The sequence below is a fragment of the Setaria viridis genome, chromosome 1 (assembly GCF_005286985.2).
Source record: "Setaria viridis chromosome 1, Setaria_viridis_v4.0, whole genome shotgun sequence".
Classification (NCBI taxonomy): Eukaryota; Viridiplantae; Streptophyta; class Magnoliopsida; order Poales; family Poaceae; genus Setaria; species Setaria viridis.
The window spans coordinates 35,719,498-35,734,443 of NC_048263.2; the positions used below are offsets into that span (position 1 = coordinate 35,719,498).

The 14,946-nt window shown below is 45.6% G+C and overlaps 2 protein-coding genes across 3 annotated transcripts; one reads left to right on the forward strand and one right to left on the reverse strand.

Annotated features, from left to right (window-relative positions):
• Window positions 1-3,933: 3,933 nt before the first annotated feature.
• LOC117863085 (3-hydroxy-3-methylglutaryl-coenzyme A reductase 1) lies at window positions 3,934-8,886 on the reverse strand. The gene is made up of 4 exons (XM_034746674.2): window positions 7,682-8,886; window positions 5,649-5,830; window positions 4,654-5,000; window positions 3,934-4,520 (listed from the first exon to the last, which is right to left on the reverse strand). Exons 1-4 carry the CDS (start codon window positions 8,530-8,532, stop codon window positions 4,278-4,280), a joined length of 1,623 nt encoding a protein of 540 aa, XP_034602565.1. The 5' UTR covers window positions 8,533-8,886; the 3' UTR covers window positions 3,934-4,277.
• Window positions 8,887-10,322: 1,436 nt separating this feature from the next.
• Window positions 10,323-14,769, forward strand: LOC117835631 (uncharacterized). 2 transcript variants are annotated; one of them, XM_034714990.2, is made up of 8 exons: window positions 10,323-10,849; window positions 10,959-11,082; window positions 11,551-11,677; window positions 11,914-11,950; window positions 12,053-12,293; window positions 13,069-13,186; window positions 13,281-13,375; window positions 14,108-14,769. In XM_034714990.2, exons 1-6 carry the CDS (start codon window positions 10,589-10,591, stop codon window positions 13,155-13,157), a joined length of 879 nt encoding a protein of 292 aa, XP_034570881.1. In that variant the 5' UTR covers window positions 10,323-10,588; the 3' UTR covers window positions 13,158-13,186; window positions 13,281-13,375; window positions 14,108-14,769. The 2 variants fall into 2 exon arrangements, with proteins under 2 accessions (XP_034570881.1, XP_034570873.1); XM_034714982.2 differs by having other exon boundaries at window positions 10,326-10,849; window positions 13,066-13,186.
• Window positions 14,770-14,946: the final 177 nt, after the last annotated feature.

The window sequence follows — 14,946 nt, forward strand, 5'->3', positions numbered from 1 at the left end:
TCGTCATAGCCTTCGTAGACACCTTCGTTAGAGCATGTATATTATTCCAAAATTCCAATTCAAAAGCGACGTGTTGGTTCATGTATTCAACGCATACTTTTGTCGCTGGAAGATGTAACGAACTCTAGTTAGTTCAATGAGCAAACGGTTAACGATAAGAAAACATGACTGCTAGTTGCAGCACATACGTTGAATAAGATGCATGGAAGAACGTAACAAATTGAAGGAGTCTTATATAACAAGTTGCTAGCTACAAATATCTAAAGTTACCTGGCGTCTGTGCGACAATATATAGATTATACGAACGCATAGTCGCTCCCAAAATGGATATATCTATAGGCTGTATAGCTGCTCAGCGATCTACTGATGATTGTGCGTACGGTGCGCCAATAAAATTCGGGAAAACTGACGTATCACACAGAATAATGCATGTTACCATGATGTCCCGCACGCTACTGCATGCCAGGCGCAAGTTATATTTAATCTCTCTCTGTAATTAAATTACTCAATTCCACAAGAAATGATAACTAATGCAAATCCTCATCAGTCACTAATGCAAATCCTGATCAGTCGGATCGAGCCAGGTACTAATGTCGTAGTGCGCGCGATTGATTAGAGAAAAATAGGCCCCCCAAGTGGGTGTATAGGTTACCAGTCCAGATGCATGCTGCCATGCTGTGAACAGATCAATCTAGCATGTGGCAAAGGTCCTGCACACCTTTATAACTGTATCATCAGTCAGAGATGCAGTCGTGCAGCTAATTCACTGGTGATGTTCCTAATTTAAGTTTTGCCTCGATCCTCTGCCTGTTTAAAAAAAGTCTTGGTTTCTTTCTTCTGACGAATGATTGCTTGGCTGCTTTATCAAGATTACAATCTATCCGTCGCATGATCGAACAGCTTGAATTAATATTGTGTTATTTATCCAATTGGTTACATAATACAAACCGGGCCTTGTACCGTGTGTCTATCTATCTATCTATCTATATCTATATCTATATATATCTATATATATATATATATTTCAAATAGAATCTGAAATATTAGACGAACTAACTATTTCTGGAAATATGCCCACTAGCAAGCATTATTCTGGCTCAGATATGGATATACCACAAAGAATACTATACCGAGGAGTTCAACACATAGTTTACATAATCTCCTTCCCTAGTTGAGCAATGAGTTATTGCTTTTTGCAATCTGGGATGTTGCCCTGTTAGGTCATCCCAATATAATCACGACCTCAATCTCAGGCCGGGAAGCCCATTTCTTTACAGACTGTCTGCCTCACCGTTCCTAAAGCAGCTATAGCTAGCTTGCAGTGCTGATGAGTAATAATCAACGAAAACATCAAGAAAAGCTTGTCATGATGCCTCTCCGGTTTAGCCAGCCCAGAAAGCGATCACTAGCTTGTGATTCAGAATAATGGTCTTTGGAAAGGCGAAACTCATAGCTTTCTCCCATCTTTTTTTCCTCTCGACACCCGATCGATTCCTTCCGTACGTGCTTGCATGCTCAAGCAGAGAATTTGTACTAGATGCAAATATAAATGGTTCATTAATTATTAACTACTGACATCACGGCCGGATTCGGATCGTTTCGGGAGGAAAGAACACGATCCGTTTTGGGACAATTACTTCGCCGGATCAAGGACGTCGTCACTCACAATATGCTTATAAAAACGCCGGCTTTACTCGATCGAAGCGAATCTGAATTTCATTTTGGCGAGGCGCATTGCGTGCGCTAGCTCATAGTCATAGCTCATCTCGATCAGCTCGGATCGGAGGGACAGGCCAGCAAGAGATTATTAAACTAGCTCCCGTACTTGATTAAATTAATAGGAGCTTGGCTGCTGCTGATTGATTACAGTGAAGCAAAGCATCCGATGGCCGGCCGGCCGGCTAATTGAAAATCAGTGGCGGGCTAAAGACGGATTAAAGTAGCGCGCATGCAAGTGGGGGGAGGCGCGATTAGATTAGATTAGCCGGGGATTAAGATAATCCCCCTGAGCGGCGCGCTGTCCCGTCGCCGGGCATGTGCTCGTCCCCCGCGCTTGTCGCCTTGCGATCTCCAGCGACCGACGGCCGGGCTCCGATCCTCAGCGGCAGCCGGCGATGAGCTTGCTCGCTCCCTCCTCCGATCGGCCGTCCATGGCGCCCGCCGCCGCCGTGCATGTCGACAGGGATGATAATGTTCTCTCTCTCTCTCTCTCTCTTTTTAAAAAAATATTGATTGAGGGGGGCGTCTGACTTTGGCGATTAATTATTAATGACCTGTCATTATGCAGTCTCTTGTCGGCCGTTGCTTTATCGGATGGGACTGGATCGGGATGATATGTGATGCGCTCGCCCAGTTGTCTGCCGGCGCCGTCGGCCGGCCGGTCTTAATCTGCGATGACCTAATCGAGGCTAGGTGCATGTAATCCGGCCACAATCAGAGGCCGCATTATTTTGCAACTTGCAATTAGTAGAAAGCTAGTGTGCTATGGCTAAGCCCATTTGCAGGGTTTCCCTCTCCGAGATGTCAATGTTAATTTAGCATCATAGCATTGTATAATTATTGCTGCTTGTTCATCAGGACTTTGATCAATAATTTACTTTCAGTCTTATACTTTTATTTGCAATAATGCATATTGTATATGCATAACACATTGGAGTAGCTAATCTAGCTGAGGATGCCCCGCCAAAGAAAGTCCAGCAGATGATAAAAGGGAAAAAGAACATGCAATTATGCGCCACGCTGTTAAGGCGAAGCCAAGGAAGACACGTGTCGACCGGGGGAGTAGCAGCCGGTTGCACCACCAGCTCGCTCTCGCTTGCGATGCGCCGATGCGGCATGCAGGCCAGGGTGGGGCCCGCGGCGGCCACGTGGGAAGGCGAGCGGGCCGTGCGGAGGGGCCGCGCGCACACGTGGGAAGCGGCCCCCGCAAACCGCTGCACTGGCACCATGCCCGGGAGACGTCGCGTCGAATCTTTGATGATGCTGCCATGGGCCGTGGGCCAGCGCCGAGAGCCGAGGCGGGCCGCGCGGCCACGTGACGGTGCCGGGGGGAGGCGCGCCCGCCCGCGGTCGCTCGCGCCCCGTCGCGTCAAGTGACGGCTGTTTTTCCTTGCCGCCGCTCTGCTCGTCTGATGATGCCTGATCCATCCTATAGTAGTTTGGGGCGCTGAACGTTCGGCTGTCGCATTCGCACAAACAGTTGCAACTGGAGATGAAATGATTCTGACGGCGAAATACGAGCGCAGTTTGGTGTGGAACAAAAGAAATTGTGAACGGTGGGGGCTAGCTTTGTTGGGCTGCACTTTGCCAATTAGAGCGCTGCGAGCTCCTTTTGGTGTCATGCAAGGAAAAAGGCCCGATTGAGTCCACATGGGCCGTTATGCGATTCGAGCTTTGGAAGGGTGTGGTGGTGAGCATAGTTGCTTCTGGAGGAACGGCATGGAAATTCTTGCTTGCAGATGGATCTGATTGAGCCTGACTGGCTCGATTTATTCCACCTTTCGGCGTCTCTTGAAGTTACGTGCACTCCTGGTCACTTTATCTTTATTTTTTCTTTTCTAAAGGAAAGGAAAAGAAGCAGAAGAATCGCTCAACTTGCTCTTTGTGCTGCTTGAGAAGGAACATGGGCACTGAGAAGTGGGGGAGTATATTTGTTGACGACGACAGCAAGTATCGGAATATATGTTCGGCTTGAATTCTGTGAGCTGAATGAATTGGACCATGTTTAATTTCCCCTATTGAAATCCGTTTCTCGCAAGTGGCAACAGGAGGCACTTCTGTTAACTCCATTAGCGCCCCACTAACATCAACATGTAAAACAACAGGTAGAACAACCATTTCAGGAAACCAGCGTCTGGAAGCTTGAGAATCGGGGGTGTAAGCAAAAAGGCAGATATCGAGCAGAGAATGCACAACACAACAATTCTCACGCTGTAAACATAACAGGCAAATTACTATACTGCACAAAAAGGAACAGAGAATTAATCTGATCTTCCGCTATCCAAAGAAAAGAGAAAAAGGAGCTAAATGTTTGAACGGTTACAAACAAAAGTTACAGTCAGAAGCTGCATAATCTGTCAGGTGCTTTCTTCAACATAATGTTAACAGAACAGTCGGAACAGGTTTCGCTTGCTGTTAGGACCTGCTCGCTTATCAGCCCTCTGTACAATCGATCTCAACTTATCTGATTTGCTTTTCAACGATCTCACATGGGCGATTGCTGTCTAAACATGTCACTTGGAGCATTGGAAGATCCAATAGAGCTGCTTTATATATGCTCAAGAAGCAGCACTCGCAACACCTTTGCTTGATCGGTTGTACTTCATGTGGCTCTTGACAAGCTGGCCAGCAGAAAGGGCCGCCAGAAGAGAGAGCTCGCCCGCGAGAACGCTGCCCGCGACAATGGTAGCCAGAACCTTAGCATTTGCCCCGGGTGAGTCACGATTCGGACCCCTCACACCAAGCAGGTTCAGACAAGCGGCCTGTGAGGCAAGGCAAGTGCCACCCCCAATAGTACCTACCTGAGAAAAGTGTGAACCCTATTAACATGGAATGATTATCAAGACAAACAATGATTTCGTAATCCTAATGAAACTTTATACTAATGTAGATTGTGCTATAACCTAACACACAGCACATACTAAATCATAGTACCTCAATGGAAGGCATGGTCACAGAGATGTGAAGATCATCTCCATCATTCACCGCCTCCAACATGGTGATGCATTGTGAGCTTTCAACATTTTGTGCAGGATCCTGCCCTGTAGCAATGAATAGGGCAGTTACGATATTGCTTGCATGGGCATTGAAACCTCCCAGAGCTCCTGCTAAAGCTGATCCAGCAAGATTTTTGATAATGTTAAGCTCGATAAGTTTTTGCACAGTGGTCTTAAGAACATTCTGCACAACCCCTCCTTTGATTGTAGCCTCACAAACAACAGATTTTCCACGACCTTCTATCCAGTTGACAGCTGTGGGCTTTTTGTCTGAACAATAGTTACCTGGTATTTTTTTTAAAAAAAAAATCGTCAGTGTGCGTACCATGACAGGGGAAAAAATGCTGATGAGCTCAAGATGATTACAACTTGTTTGTTCCATGTCAGATGAAAACTAGTAAACTCACTACTGTTTTACTATAAGCAAAAAAGTTTGTCATTTACAATTGAGCTTTAGAGAGTGGATAGGAAAATATAGATAGCAACATGAAGATTTTGGATTCAGAGCAATGTGGTACAGAAACATACTCTCCTTAAGTTACAGTTGCATGAATAAGAAAACGTGGTATGCTCAGCCTCAGAACAAGTTCGCTCCGAGTCGGATGCAAACTAGCACACTCACTACTGCCTCGTGAGAAGAGCAGTTTGTATTATACTCTTGAGCTCCAGAGAGCGACAGCAAAATGAAAGCTTCAAACAATCTGGTGAAATATACTTTCCGTTCTTAGGTGACACTGGCACATAACCAACCAACAAAAAAATATGTATTTTCCACTCATCGATGAAACACTTCCTTCAGCAATTCATATGTAACATTACTTAGGAGTTCAAACTGACATTGTGTTTAGTTGTCTGATAAAATGATATGCTAGCTTTACTGAAAAGAGTGCAAAATTAGCTTTTCTTTGCCATAACAGAAGGTAAGAATCGAACCAGATAAGCTGATGAGATTCATGTCGGGGAAATCATTCTGCAGGTAGCCCAAAACATTCTCAACACCTTTTGACACCATATTCATTCCCATAGCATCTCCAGTACTACAAGTGAACCTAATGTAAAGGTTCCTACCACCTAGTGCACACCGAATACCCTGAAGCCTCCCAAATCTGCTAGACCTGTGGACATCAAATAATTTGGATGTCACCTCTATCTGATAAAGATAGTATATTTTATATTAAATGTATTGGGAAGAAATGGGACACATCAATATTGGAAGGATGCAAACAACTAAACAAGAGTGCACAATTAAACAAGAAAATAATTATCCCCCTTTTCCTTTTGAATAATTGTCGAAGGGACGTGTCCCTCATACAACCATGCATATGATTCATGCAGAATTGAAAGTATGATATGAAAATAGTATGATAACATATGAAAAACTCCTAACAGTGGAAATCTCAGCAGCTAGGCTTCATAAAAAAAACAGTCTTCTAAAGGAAGTACTAAATCAGCAAATGTCATAGGAACAACCGCGCAAATGCAAACAGGTTGCCCGTCATCTTCTACGACCACAGATGATATTATAACATTACTAAGTCTCAAGTGCACAGCTTGATTGATAAAAATTGCCTGCGACCTCAAAAGGTGCAAACCTGCAATGCACCGTTTCAATATATACCTCAAGAGTGAAAAATTGTGCAGCATCCTACAACATTAATGAAAATAAGCATATAAGATGAATAAACAGCCAGTACTACCTATGCTTCAAACAAGATGAACATGCGCCCATTTAACTAACTTTGAAAAACTGAAGTAAAAAGGTCTATATAGAGAAGTGGAGGAAAAGATAATGGGTCAATAAAAAAAATTTAGCAATGAAATTACATATTTGGCATAAAGCAATGTGAGGAAGAACAATAAAAAGAATGAGATTCATTCTTAATTAAAGATGCAGCAATTTAAATACCAAAACACAACATTCCTGATATGCCAATCACTAAATGTTATAGAAACACCAGATTACCCATGAATGCTTATCCAAGCAACAAATATTAATGTACAATATGTACATAGGATGTCACATGGCCATAATTTTGAAGAAAAAAATCGAGAAAATAACCTCCATAGATCTCAATTTTGGAACAACACAGAACCACAACATATATAAGGAAACCTGAGTTATGGACTAATGTAAACCAAAAATAACCTAAAGCTCCTCCAGTGTACAAAACAACAGCATCAAAAGTTACTAGTGACATGAACTAGCAATTAACCAGCGCTTTCGAACAACATAATACGACAAATGTCCAAAGATAATTTATAATTTGCTGAAACCAATAGTAATTTAGGGCTAGGAAGGAACGGAACCGGTTACTAGGATCAAATGCCGTTCTAAGAAGATATACTGACAGTTACTAGTTAGTAACGGAACCATATGACATTGAGCTCACATGCCATGAGTTCAAACAGCGCGACCGACAAACCATTGGCATTCCCTATGGTTTCGACGACCGCAACACGACAATTCAAGGTCAACACTTCAGAAAGTATAAATTTCCACCATTCGCAAATATCCTGCGATTGGGTGAACGCAACACGACAATTCAAGGACAACATTTCAGAAAGCATAAACGGGCATCATTCGCATGTAACCGATAACGAATCCCGGAAAATAAGGAACCATAATGCTGTTGATACCACAATAGTAGGAACCCGCTGTTGCCCCAGTGCATAGCTAATAAGCTGTGGACTCCATCCTATCATCAACCAAATAAGAAAAGGACACTTGCTTCTGTGGGGAATCACCTGACCTTAAAATACTAATGCGGCCATGCAAATTCTGGACATCAACATCAGAACTACTCAAACAGCACAAGAAACTTAGAGATGCACCAAAAGAAGACCTTTTTAACTATCATAGTATCACTAATCACAGGCTTCATGTATATAAATAGCCAAGCAATTTCGTATACATTTTAAGTAAGCACGAGAATCTACATATAACTAATATGGAGAAGACCGCCTACCTATTGAAGACAGAAGCTAGTGTCTCAAAATTGGCAGCTGCCTCGACGAACGACTTGAGCTCCGCTGCCCTCTTGGCGGATGGCAGCTTGACGACGGGCGCGCGAGACATGGCATCCCGGAGCAGCACGCTGACGGCGCCACCGGACGCTGCGATGGCCCTGCACCCGCGGTTGACGCTGGCAACCAGACATCCCTCGGTGGTAGCCATGGGGACGTGGTACTGGCGCCCGTCCAGGAGCAGCGGGCCGGCGACCCCTACCGGCACCTGCACGTACCCGACGGGCATCTCGCAGCATTGCCCGAGGATGGCCTGGTAGTCCATCCCGTCGAGCGGGAGCCCCTCGACGCCCCGCCCCGTGATCCGCCGGAGCGCCTCCCGCCGCAGCCTGGCCGCGCGGCGGCAGTCCCCGAGCCGAGACTCCAGGTGGTGCGACGGCAGCGCCCCGGACACCACGGCGGCGACGATCTCATCGTCCCCGCCCTCCACGCCGGCATGCATTGGCGCGGGCGTGTCGGTGGCGGCGGCGCGCTCCCGGCGTGGGGAGCCGCCCCCCTCGTCGTCGCTGGCGGGGGCCTTGGGCTGCCCGGAGGAGGGGCCGCCGAAGAGGCTGAGGAGGTACACGACGGAGGCGAGCTGGCAGAGCACGGTGGCGAACTCGCGGCCGCCGAGCGGGAAGCGGAGCGGGCGGTCCCTGTCGCTGCAGAGGCGGAGCAGGTCGCAGGAGGAGAGCACGAGCGAGATCATCGCCAGGCCGTTGGTGATCCGCAGCACCGGGACGGGCAGCGAGCCCCCCGCCGCGAGCGCCCTCCGCGCCGCCGCGATGCGGCCCACGAACCGTCGCACTTCCATCCGGGCGGTCTAGCTTATCCGGCCACCGGCGCCGCGGTGGTCGGAGGAAGAGGAGGGGGGTGGGGGGTTACGAGTGCGAGCCGGAAGGGTCGCGTGCGATCGCGCGCGCTGCTTGCTGGTGCGGGGCCGGCGCTGCGGCCTGCGGTGGGTGTGCCCGGCTCCGTTGATGTGGGGGGCGGGGTGTGGATCGGACGGACGAGGACTCGCGAGGGGGCCGCGGGGTTCTTGCACTTGGTGTGCGTGCACGGAACGCGGGGCTCAGATGTTCGGCGTGAGGGGCAACGAGCGGACAGGGGGGCGGGCACGGGGCCTGCGCCGCCGCCGCGGGGAAGCCGGCTGTTTCCTTTCTTTCCTCGCAAGCAGAGGGCGGGGGAGGTTTGGTCAGACTTGTCGTTTGGGTCTCGCCTTCATGGCCATGGGGCTACACGAGTCGTCGCGCGCGGGTGCAGCGGGTGCGGCGACCAGCGTACATGACACCTGTTGCTGTTGGGGTGGGGCCCGGCCGTCTGGTACGCGTGACGCAAGACGCATGACTGTTCTCATCGTTGTTGGGTTACCATTGCTGGTCTCCAGCCTTTATTTTTGGTAGTTTCATATGGTTGGTACTTGGTAGTTCACTCGTTAGAAACAAGCAATCGAGTTTCATCTGTTATTAAAAAGCGGAAAATAACTGACTCGATTTCCCTTTGCATATTGATATTCTATGGTAATACACTCTCTCTCAGTTTCAGGTTGGTTTTAGAATTCGAGTTGATTAGAGTTCTTTAATTTAACTAATCGATCGAAGTATGAAAGTTATATAAATTGACAGTACATGGTTGATCGATGTTGCTAGCTTATTGATTTTTCTCTCTAATACATAACTTCCTCTATTCAAAATGATATTTTTTTCTTAAAAAATTACAAGTCAAAATGTTATATTGGAGACACCATACCGCTATCCGAATCACGTGTTCTTATTTTTACATCGAAAGGTGATTCATGGTAAAGAGTTGCAATGGCATACTAGCATCCCAAGAGAAGATATTATGTTGTTGATTCCAGGAGAGTATCGTGCTGGTAAGATAGTGATAAAATCATCATTAGACTTGATCAATGCATTATTTTAGCTTGTTATTTCATAGGATCCTATGACGTTAAACTTATGATCCATCATAAATTGGAAACTACTATAACTAATTGCTCCTTTCTCTCTGTTCTTTAATTCTTCACATCATAAGAAAATCTTAGATGACATGCAACTAATTAAGAACGGAACTCTCAGTGGGAGTGGCCTAGATGAAACACATATATTTAAGGATAATAGTGAGCGTGCTTAGCAAGAATAATTATCTGGTAGAAGTCTGATTCCAGCTAACAATGATTTTTCAGAACCATTCTAGTGTTACCTAGACATGCGTTGCGTTTGGAACTTCCAAAAAAAAAAACTTGCCTTATGGGGCGAGGTAACCTAACCTAGCCGTTCGGTCTCACTAGTACGAACTATGAACGAGCAATCAACATGTAATTCTCCTCCGGTCTTAGTAGAATCAAATTACATAAAAAGCAAGTGCGGATTAGGTCAAATGAGCTAATTTGCCTAGCCAAGCTAAACATAATTGAAGTAACTGTAGCTCCATCACAATTGATTGAAATGGAGCACTGAACAGGACATGCGCACTTCTTGCGTGCCCACTGTGATTCAAATTCAGCCCTTTTGAATGCTTTTGCTACAACCGCGCGATGCGTTTGAAAGATCATGTCGTCGTTCCGCAGAAAATAATGCCGCCCGCCCGGTCCCGGCAGCCAAAAATGAGCTGGGTTCCCGTAGCATAGCAGACCAGCGCGCCAGCGGAACGCGAAAACCCCGGGCCCCAATCGCAATCCCCTTTCCCCTCGCCGCCGCCGCCGCCGCCTCGTCGTCCACCTTTTCCCACACCTCCCACCCGCCGATTCACCCCGCTCGCGCCTTCCCCCCGCACCCCCAATCCCCTCGCGCCGCAGGGAGGAGGAGGCGGGGGTCGCGGCGGAGAAGATTCCCTCCGATTCCTCCGCTCCCAAGCCTTCCGATCCGCTCATGATGGCTCTGCAGCAGCAGCAGCAGCACGCGGGGTCGGCGTCCGGGTCGGCGTCGGCGTCGAGCTCCAGCTCGGGGCTGCACCCGCTCGCCTCGCCCTCGTCCTTCGCGGACACCACCCACACCAAGGTCTTCGTCGGCGGGCTCGCCTGGGAGACCAACAGCGACAGGCTCCGCCGCTTTTACGAGCGCTTCGGGGACATCCTCGAGGCCGTCGTCATCACCGACCGCCACTCTGGCCGCTCCAAGGGATACGGATTCGTCGGTGCCTCGATCTCACTCCTTTACGCTGTTAATTTTTGCTTCTGGGTGTTGGTTTTTGCTGGTACCGTGAGGAGTTGTGTTGATTTTTTCTCCTCCTGCTCCCCAGGTGACATTCCGTGAACCCGATTCGGCGAGGAAGGCCTGCGAGGACCCGACGCCGGTGATCGACGGCAGGCGCGCTAATTGTAACCTGGCGTCGCTTGGTCGAGCCCAGCATCCCGTGCCCCTTGGTATTCTTCTACTCACTGCTGCTTTGCATTTTGCTTGTTTTTTTGCAAGCACATTTCGTAATTACCATGTCAAAAGTATTCAAAGCTGGCAAGTTGAATACACTGGATTACTGGTGTAGAAGTGCTGTTACTTTTTTTAAATGAACTGAGTTGATTCACTGCAATTGTCCATTTTAAGCAAGACAATTATGGAAGGGAAAGAGCTAAGCCTTCTCACCTTGCTTACTGCCATCACATTATATATCAAGCAGAAAGTAGTACTTGTTAGCAGAAGTGCCTACACCAATTAACAGAGTATTTAGCTACTTCTTACAATATGCTTATTCTCAGGGGCATGTCATGAGTACAATTATTTCCTTGTAGTTGCACATTAACCAATTAACAGAGTCACTCATTCACTCTTCTTGAGGTGACCATGTTTATATGTGTTTCAACTTTGGTAATGACAGTATGCAATATTTTTTATAGGGCGGCCGAGATCAGCTGGGTCCTATTTTGGTGTCTCAGTTCCAAGGGGCTTTTATTTAGGGGGTTATGGCCAGCACCGACCACTTCCACTTGGGTACTACCAAGGTTTCCCAGTTCCCCAGTACAGGTAAGATACTCATTAAGCTTTCTAATGTAGCATTCATTGTAACAAAATGCTAAAATGGCCTGCACTTCCTTTTGGATTGTATGCATGATATACAGTGTATCTACTTAGCTTGTGCGCATGGTATCTCCCCTTTGAAATGATAAAATAATCTCATCCATCTATGTTCATGGAACACAATATGACTGTTTGAAAGCCAATAGAAGTGCATTCAGTTTTTTGTTTTCTTCCTTTTGCAGTTACACTTCATATGGGACCGAATACATCTATCCACAGGTTGAAGTGTGAAAAGTTACCAGTTTTTAACGCTCTTGCGGAGCATAAGAGTTTCACAGACCATTGCCTATTCTCACACATGTTCTCTTATTCTTTGTATAGGGTACATTAAACCCATACACCGGTCAGCAATATATTCCGATTTATGGAGTCTCAGCTGCAGCAAATGCAACCAACCAACCATTTAGCCAGTTGAGCCCGTCCATTTCTGGTGGGGGCAATGGCTATTTGTCGGTTCATGGTTACAACATGCCTGGCAATCAATATGTGCAGCTCACTGGATCGAACTTCAGCAATGCATCACCAACAGCTCGGCCTTCCATTCAGACTCCCTTTTTAGTAGGTAATGTGCTCTCCTTCATTCCGTGCTGCAGTATCATAGGCTTTGTGTCTTATAAAATATGATATGCTTGGGCACCTCTTAAAAAGCTTATGTTACCTGTGTGCATCCTTGATAGTGTTAAGTTTGTACGCAACATCACATGCTCATGCTAGCCATCATATTTCTTGTTACCTTGAGTACATATTTGGACCAAGAAGATAGCTGACCTGTCTACATTCTGTCATTTTATGGTCGTAAACTTTTTTAGAAACATTTATTTTGTAATTGTTCTACAAATTCTTTCTTTGACTAAATTAATTACATGACAAATAAGGCTGAATTCTTTTCTGAACAGTTTTCTTAACATGCTTCTTTGCTTTCGATCTTTCTGGACCTTGTAGTTACTTGATAAATGATATTGTTAAATTTTTACTTAACAGTTTTCAAGCTAAATTCATAAGGTCCAAAAAGGTCAAAAGCATAGGAACATGCTTGACATAGGAAGATCATTGTTTTGCATCCCTAGATGTAGAATTGGTTCTTTACCAATGACATCAGGTTTTTTTAAACCACCCCTTGGACTTAAGTTCACCTGTACCTGTAGTGTAGTGCTTGTTTATTTAATTGGAATGAGACAATGATTCTGTAGAGATATAATTCAGCAAGCAAGATATCCATTTCTCTTATACTGGAATCATCATGCTAAAACAAACAAAATTGTATATGTTTCTTAATGTTTTCTGGTTTTCCATTCTCCGTTTGTGAATAATCCTGCATTAATTGGCTTTTGCAGCAGCACCTATTCCTGCACACCCACAACTAATGATTCCAGCCCACTCACCTCAGTTTACACAAGCTAGTGGTTCTGACCAAAGAGCAAGCTGAACTGTGCACCCAAGCATTTGTACCTTGAGGTTTGCTTTGTTTGCACTGTTACCATCTTCTTTGGCTTTTGACAATGAGGCAACAGATGCAACAACTGGGATTATTTTTTATTGTTCCTGGCAGGTACCCTTAGATTGCAGCAGGACTAAAAAGAGCAGTGTTGCTGTATTCGCAGCATATGCTCTTACCTGGCAAGAACTCATCCTTGCATTCATAAGGTACCAACCTTGTTATCTGTTTTCTTATCCTTAACTGCATATAGTATCAAAATGGGCCATGCGGTTCCCTGTTAGTTGTAATTTACCAGAGGTGTCATACATAGACGTTATTTTGCATGTTTTCCCTTGTATGCTCATTGCTTGACTCTGTAATCCGGTAAAATGCCAAGCTAAGTCTTCCTTAGGATATGTTTGTTTTGTTTTCAATGAAAAGTTGGATGGGATTCCCCCAAAAGAAAAGAAAACAGAAAAAAGTTTATTAGCAAGAAATCAAGATGTGGGTTGCTTATCCAAATCAATTTGATAGAAATCCATTCTTTGTATCCGTGTTTTTTTAAAATGAGGTTACATCCCATTTCCATTATCATGATTGTGGAAATAAGGAAAGTCTTTAACTCGGAGTTAGATGATGGAAAGGAACTAGAGTTCGAGAATGCTACCCATCTCTCCTAGCTCCTGTAGATATAGTCCATTGCTTATGTATAATTTATTTACTGAGAACTATCTTAATTACTCCATGGATAGTGTGGAGCTAATTGAAGCTTAACAAATCGGTTTCTTTATGAAAAATCTGTTGCTACAATAATGGAATTTTTTTCATCTGGACTACCGATCTTTTACCAAGATTTGTGCCCTTTTTTATTTTTGTCAATTGTCATTCTATTTCCAGACTTCCCTTTCCTGCATTTGACTAGTACTGATGGGTCGTGTTTGTGATGAAATATCATGCAGGTTGTCGTTATCATGGTCAACAGATGTACCTGGAAATCATGAGGTTGTCCCTGTGGATGGGGCAAATGGTCCAAGAGCAACGGTTGCTCTTGCAGTTTCGCTCGGTTTAAATCCTATGTCCCAATGTGTCTGATCGTGATGGAGCATGAAGCAACAGATGCAGCCTTGTTGATCCTGTATCTGACGTTTCATGAAGACATAGAGAATGCTGGAATGGAGTCCAGCATCTGTAAGATGGATTAATCCATTGGGGATTAGCCATCTTGGCCTTCAGATGATTGTTCATCTGAAATAATCATCAGGTTTGTGTGTGGTCTTATCATGTCCCAAGTCACCGTGCCCTTGCCCAAGAAGTGTATCTAGTCCCGTACCAGTCTGCAGCCATCATCGTGTTGTCTGCATTCACCAGACTTTGGAGCTAACTCTGGAGGACCTAATTGTGGTGCTTTCCTGAGGCCTCTCTCCGCTCCGCTTGTTTACCCAACTTGTAGTCAGTGATGCTCGTTCGTCTGTACCGAATTTCTAGTGTTGCATGTCCCAAAAGGTCAGGAGGTGTGGTTTAGTTATGTAGTGCTCTGTGCTTGGTGGTTCGAGTACAGAGCTCCCCTTCTCGTACTTCCAAAATAAAGCCATCGGATGATAGTCCCATGATGTTGGCGCAATTGATGTGTGCTAAAGTGTTAATGTGTACTCTCTTATTCCTTTTGATTAAGCAATAGTAAACTGCTAATATCAATGCAGCAGGGTTCGTGTACTGAAGCCTTTCGTGTACAAAGCGTTATTCAGGTCTGTTGTGCTGCTCCAATCTGAAGCGGCATGCCATACGAAAGCTTTAAGTT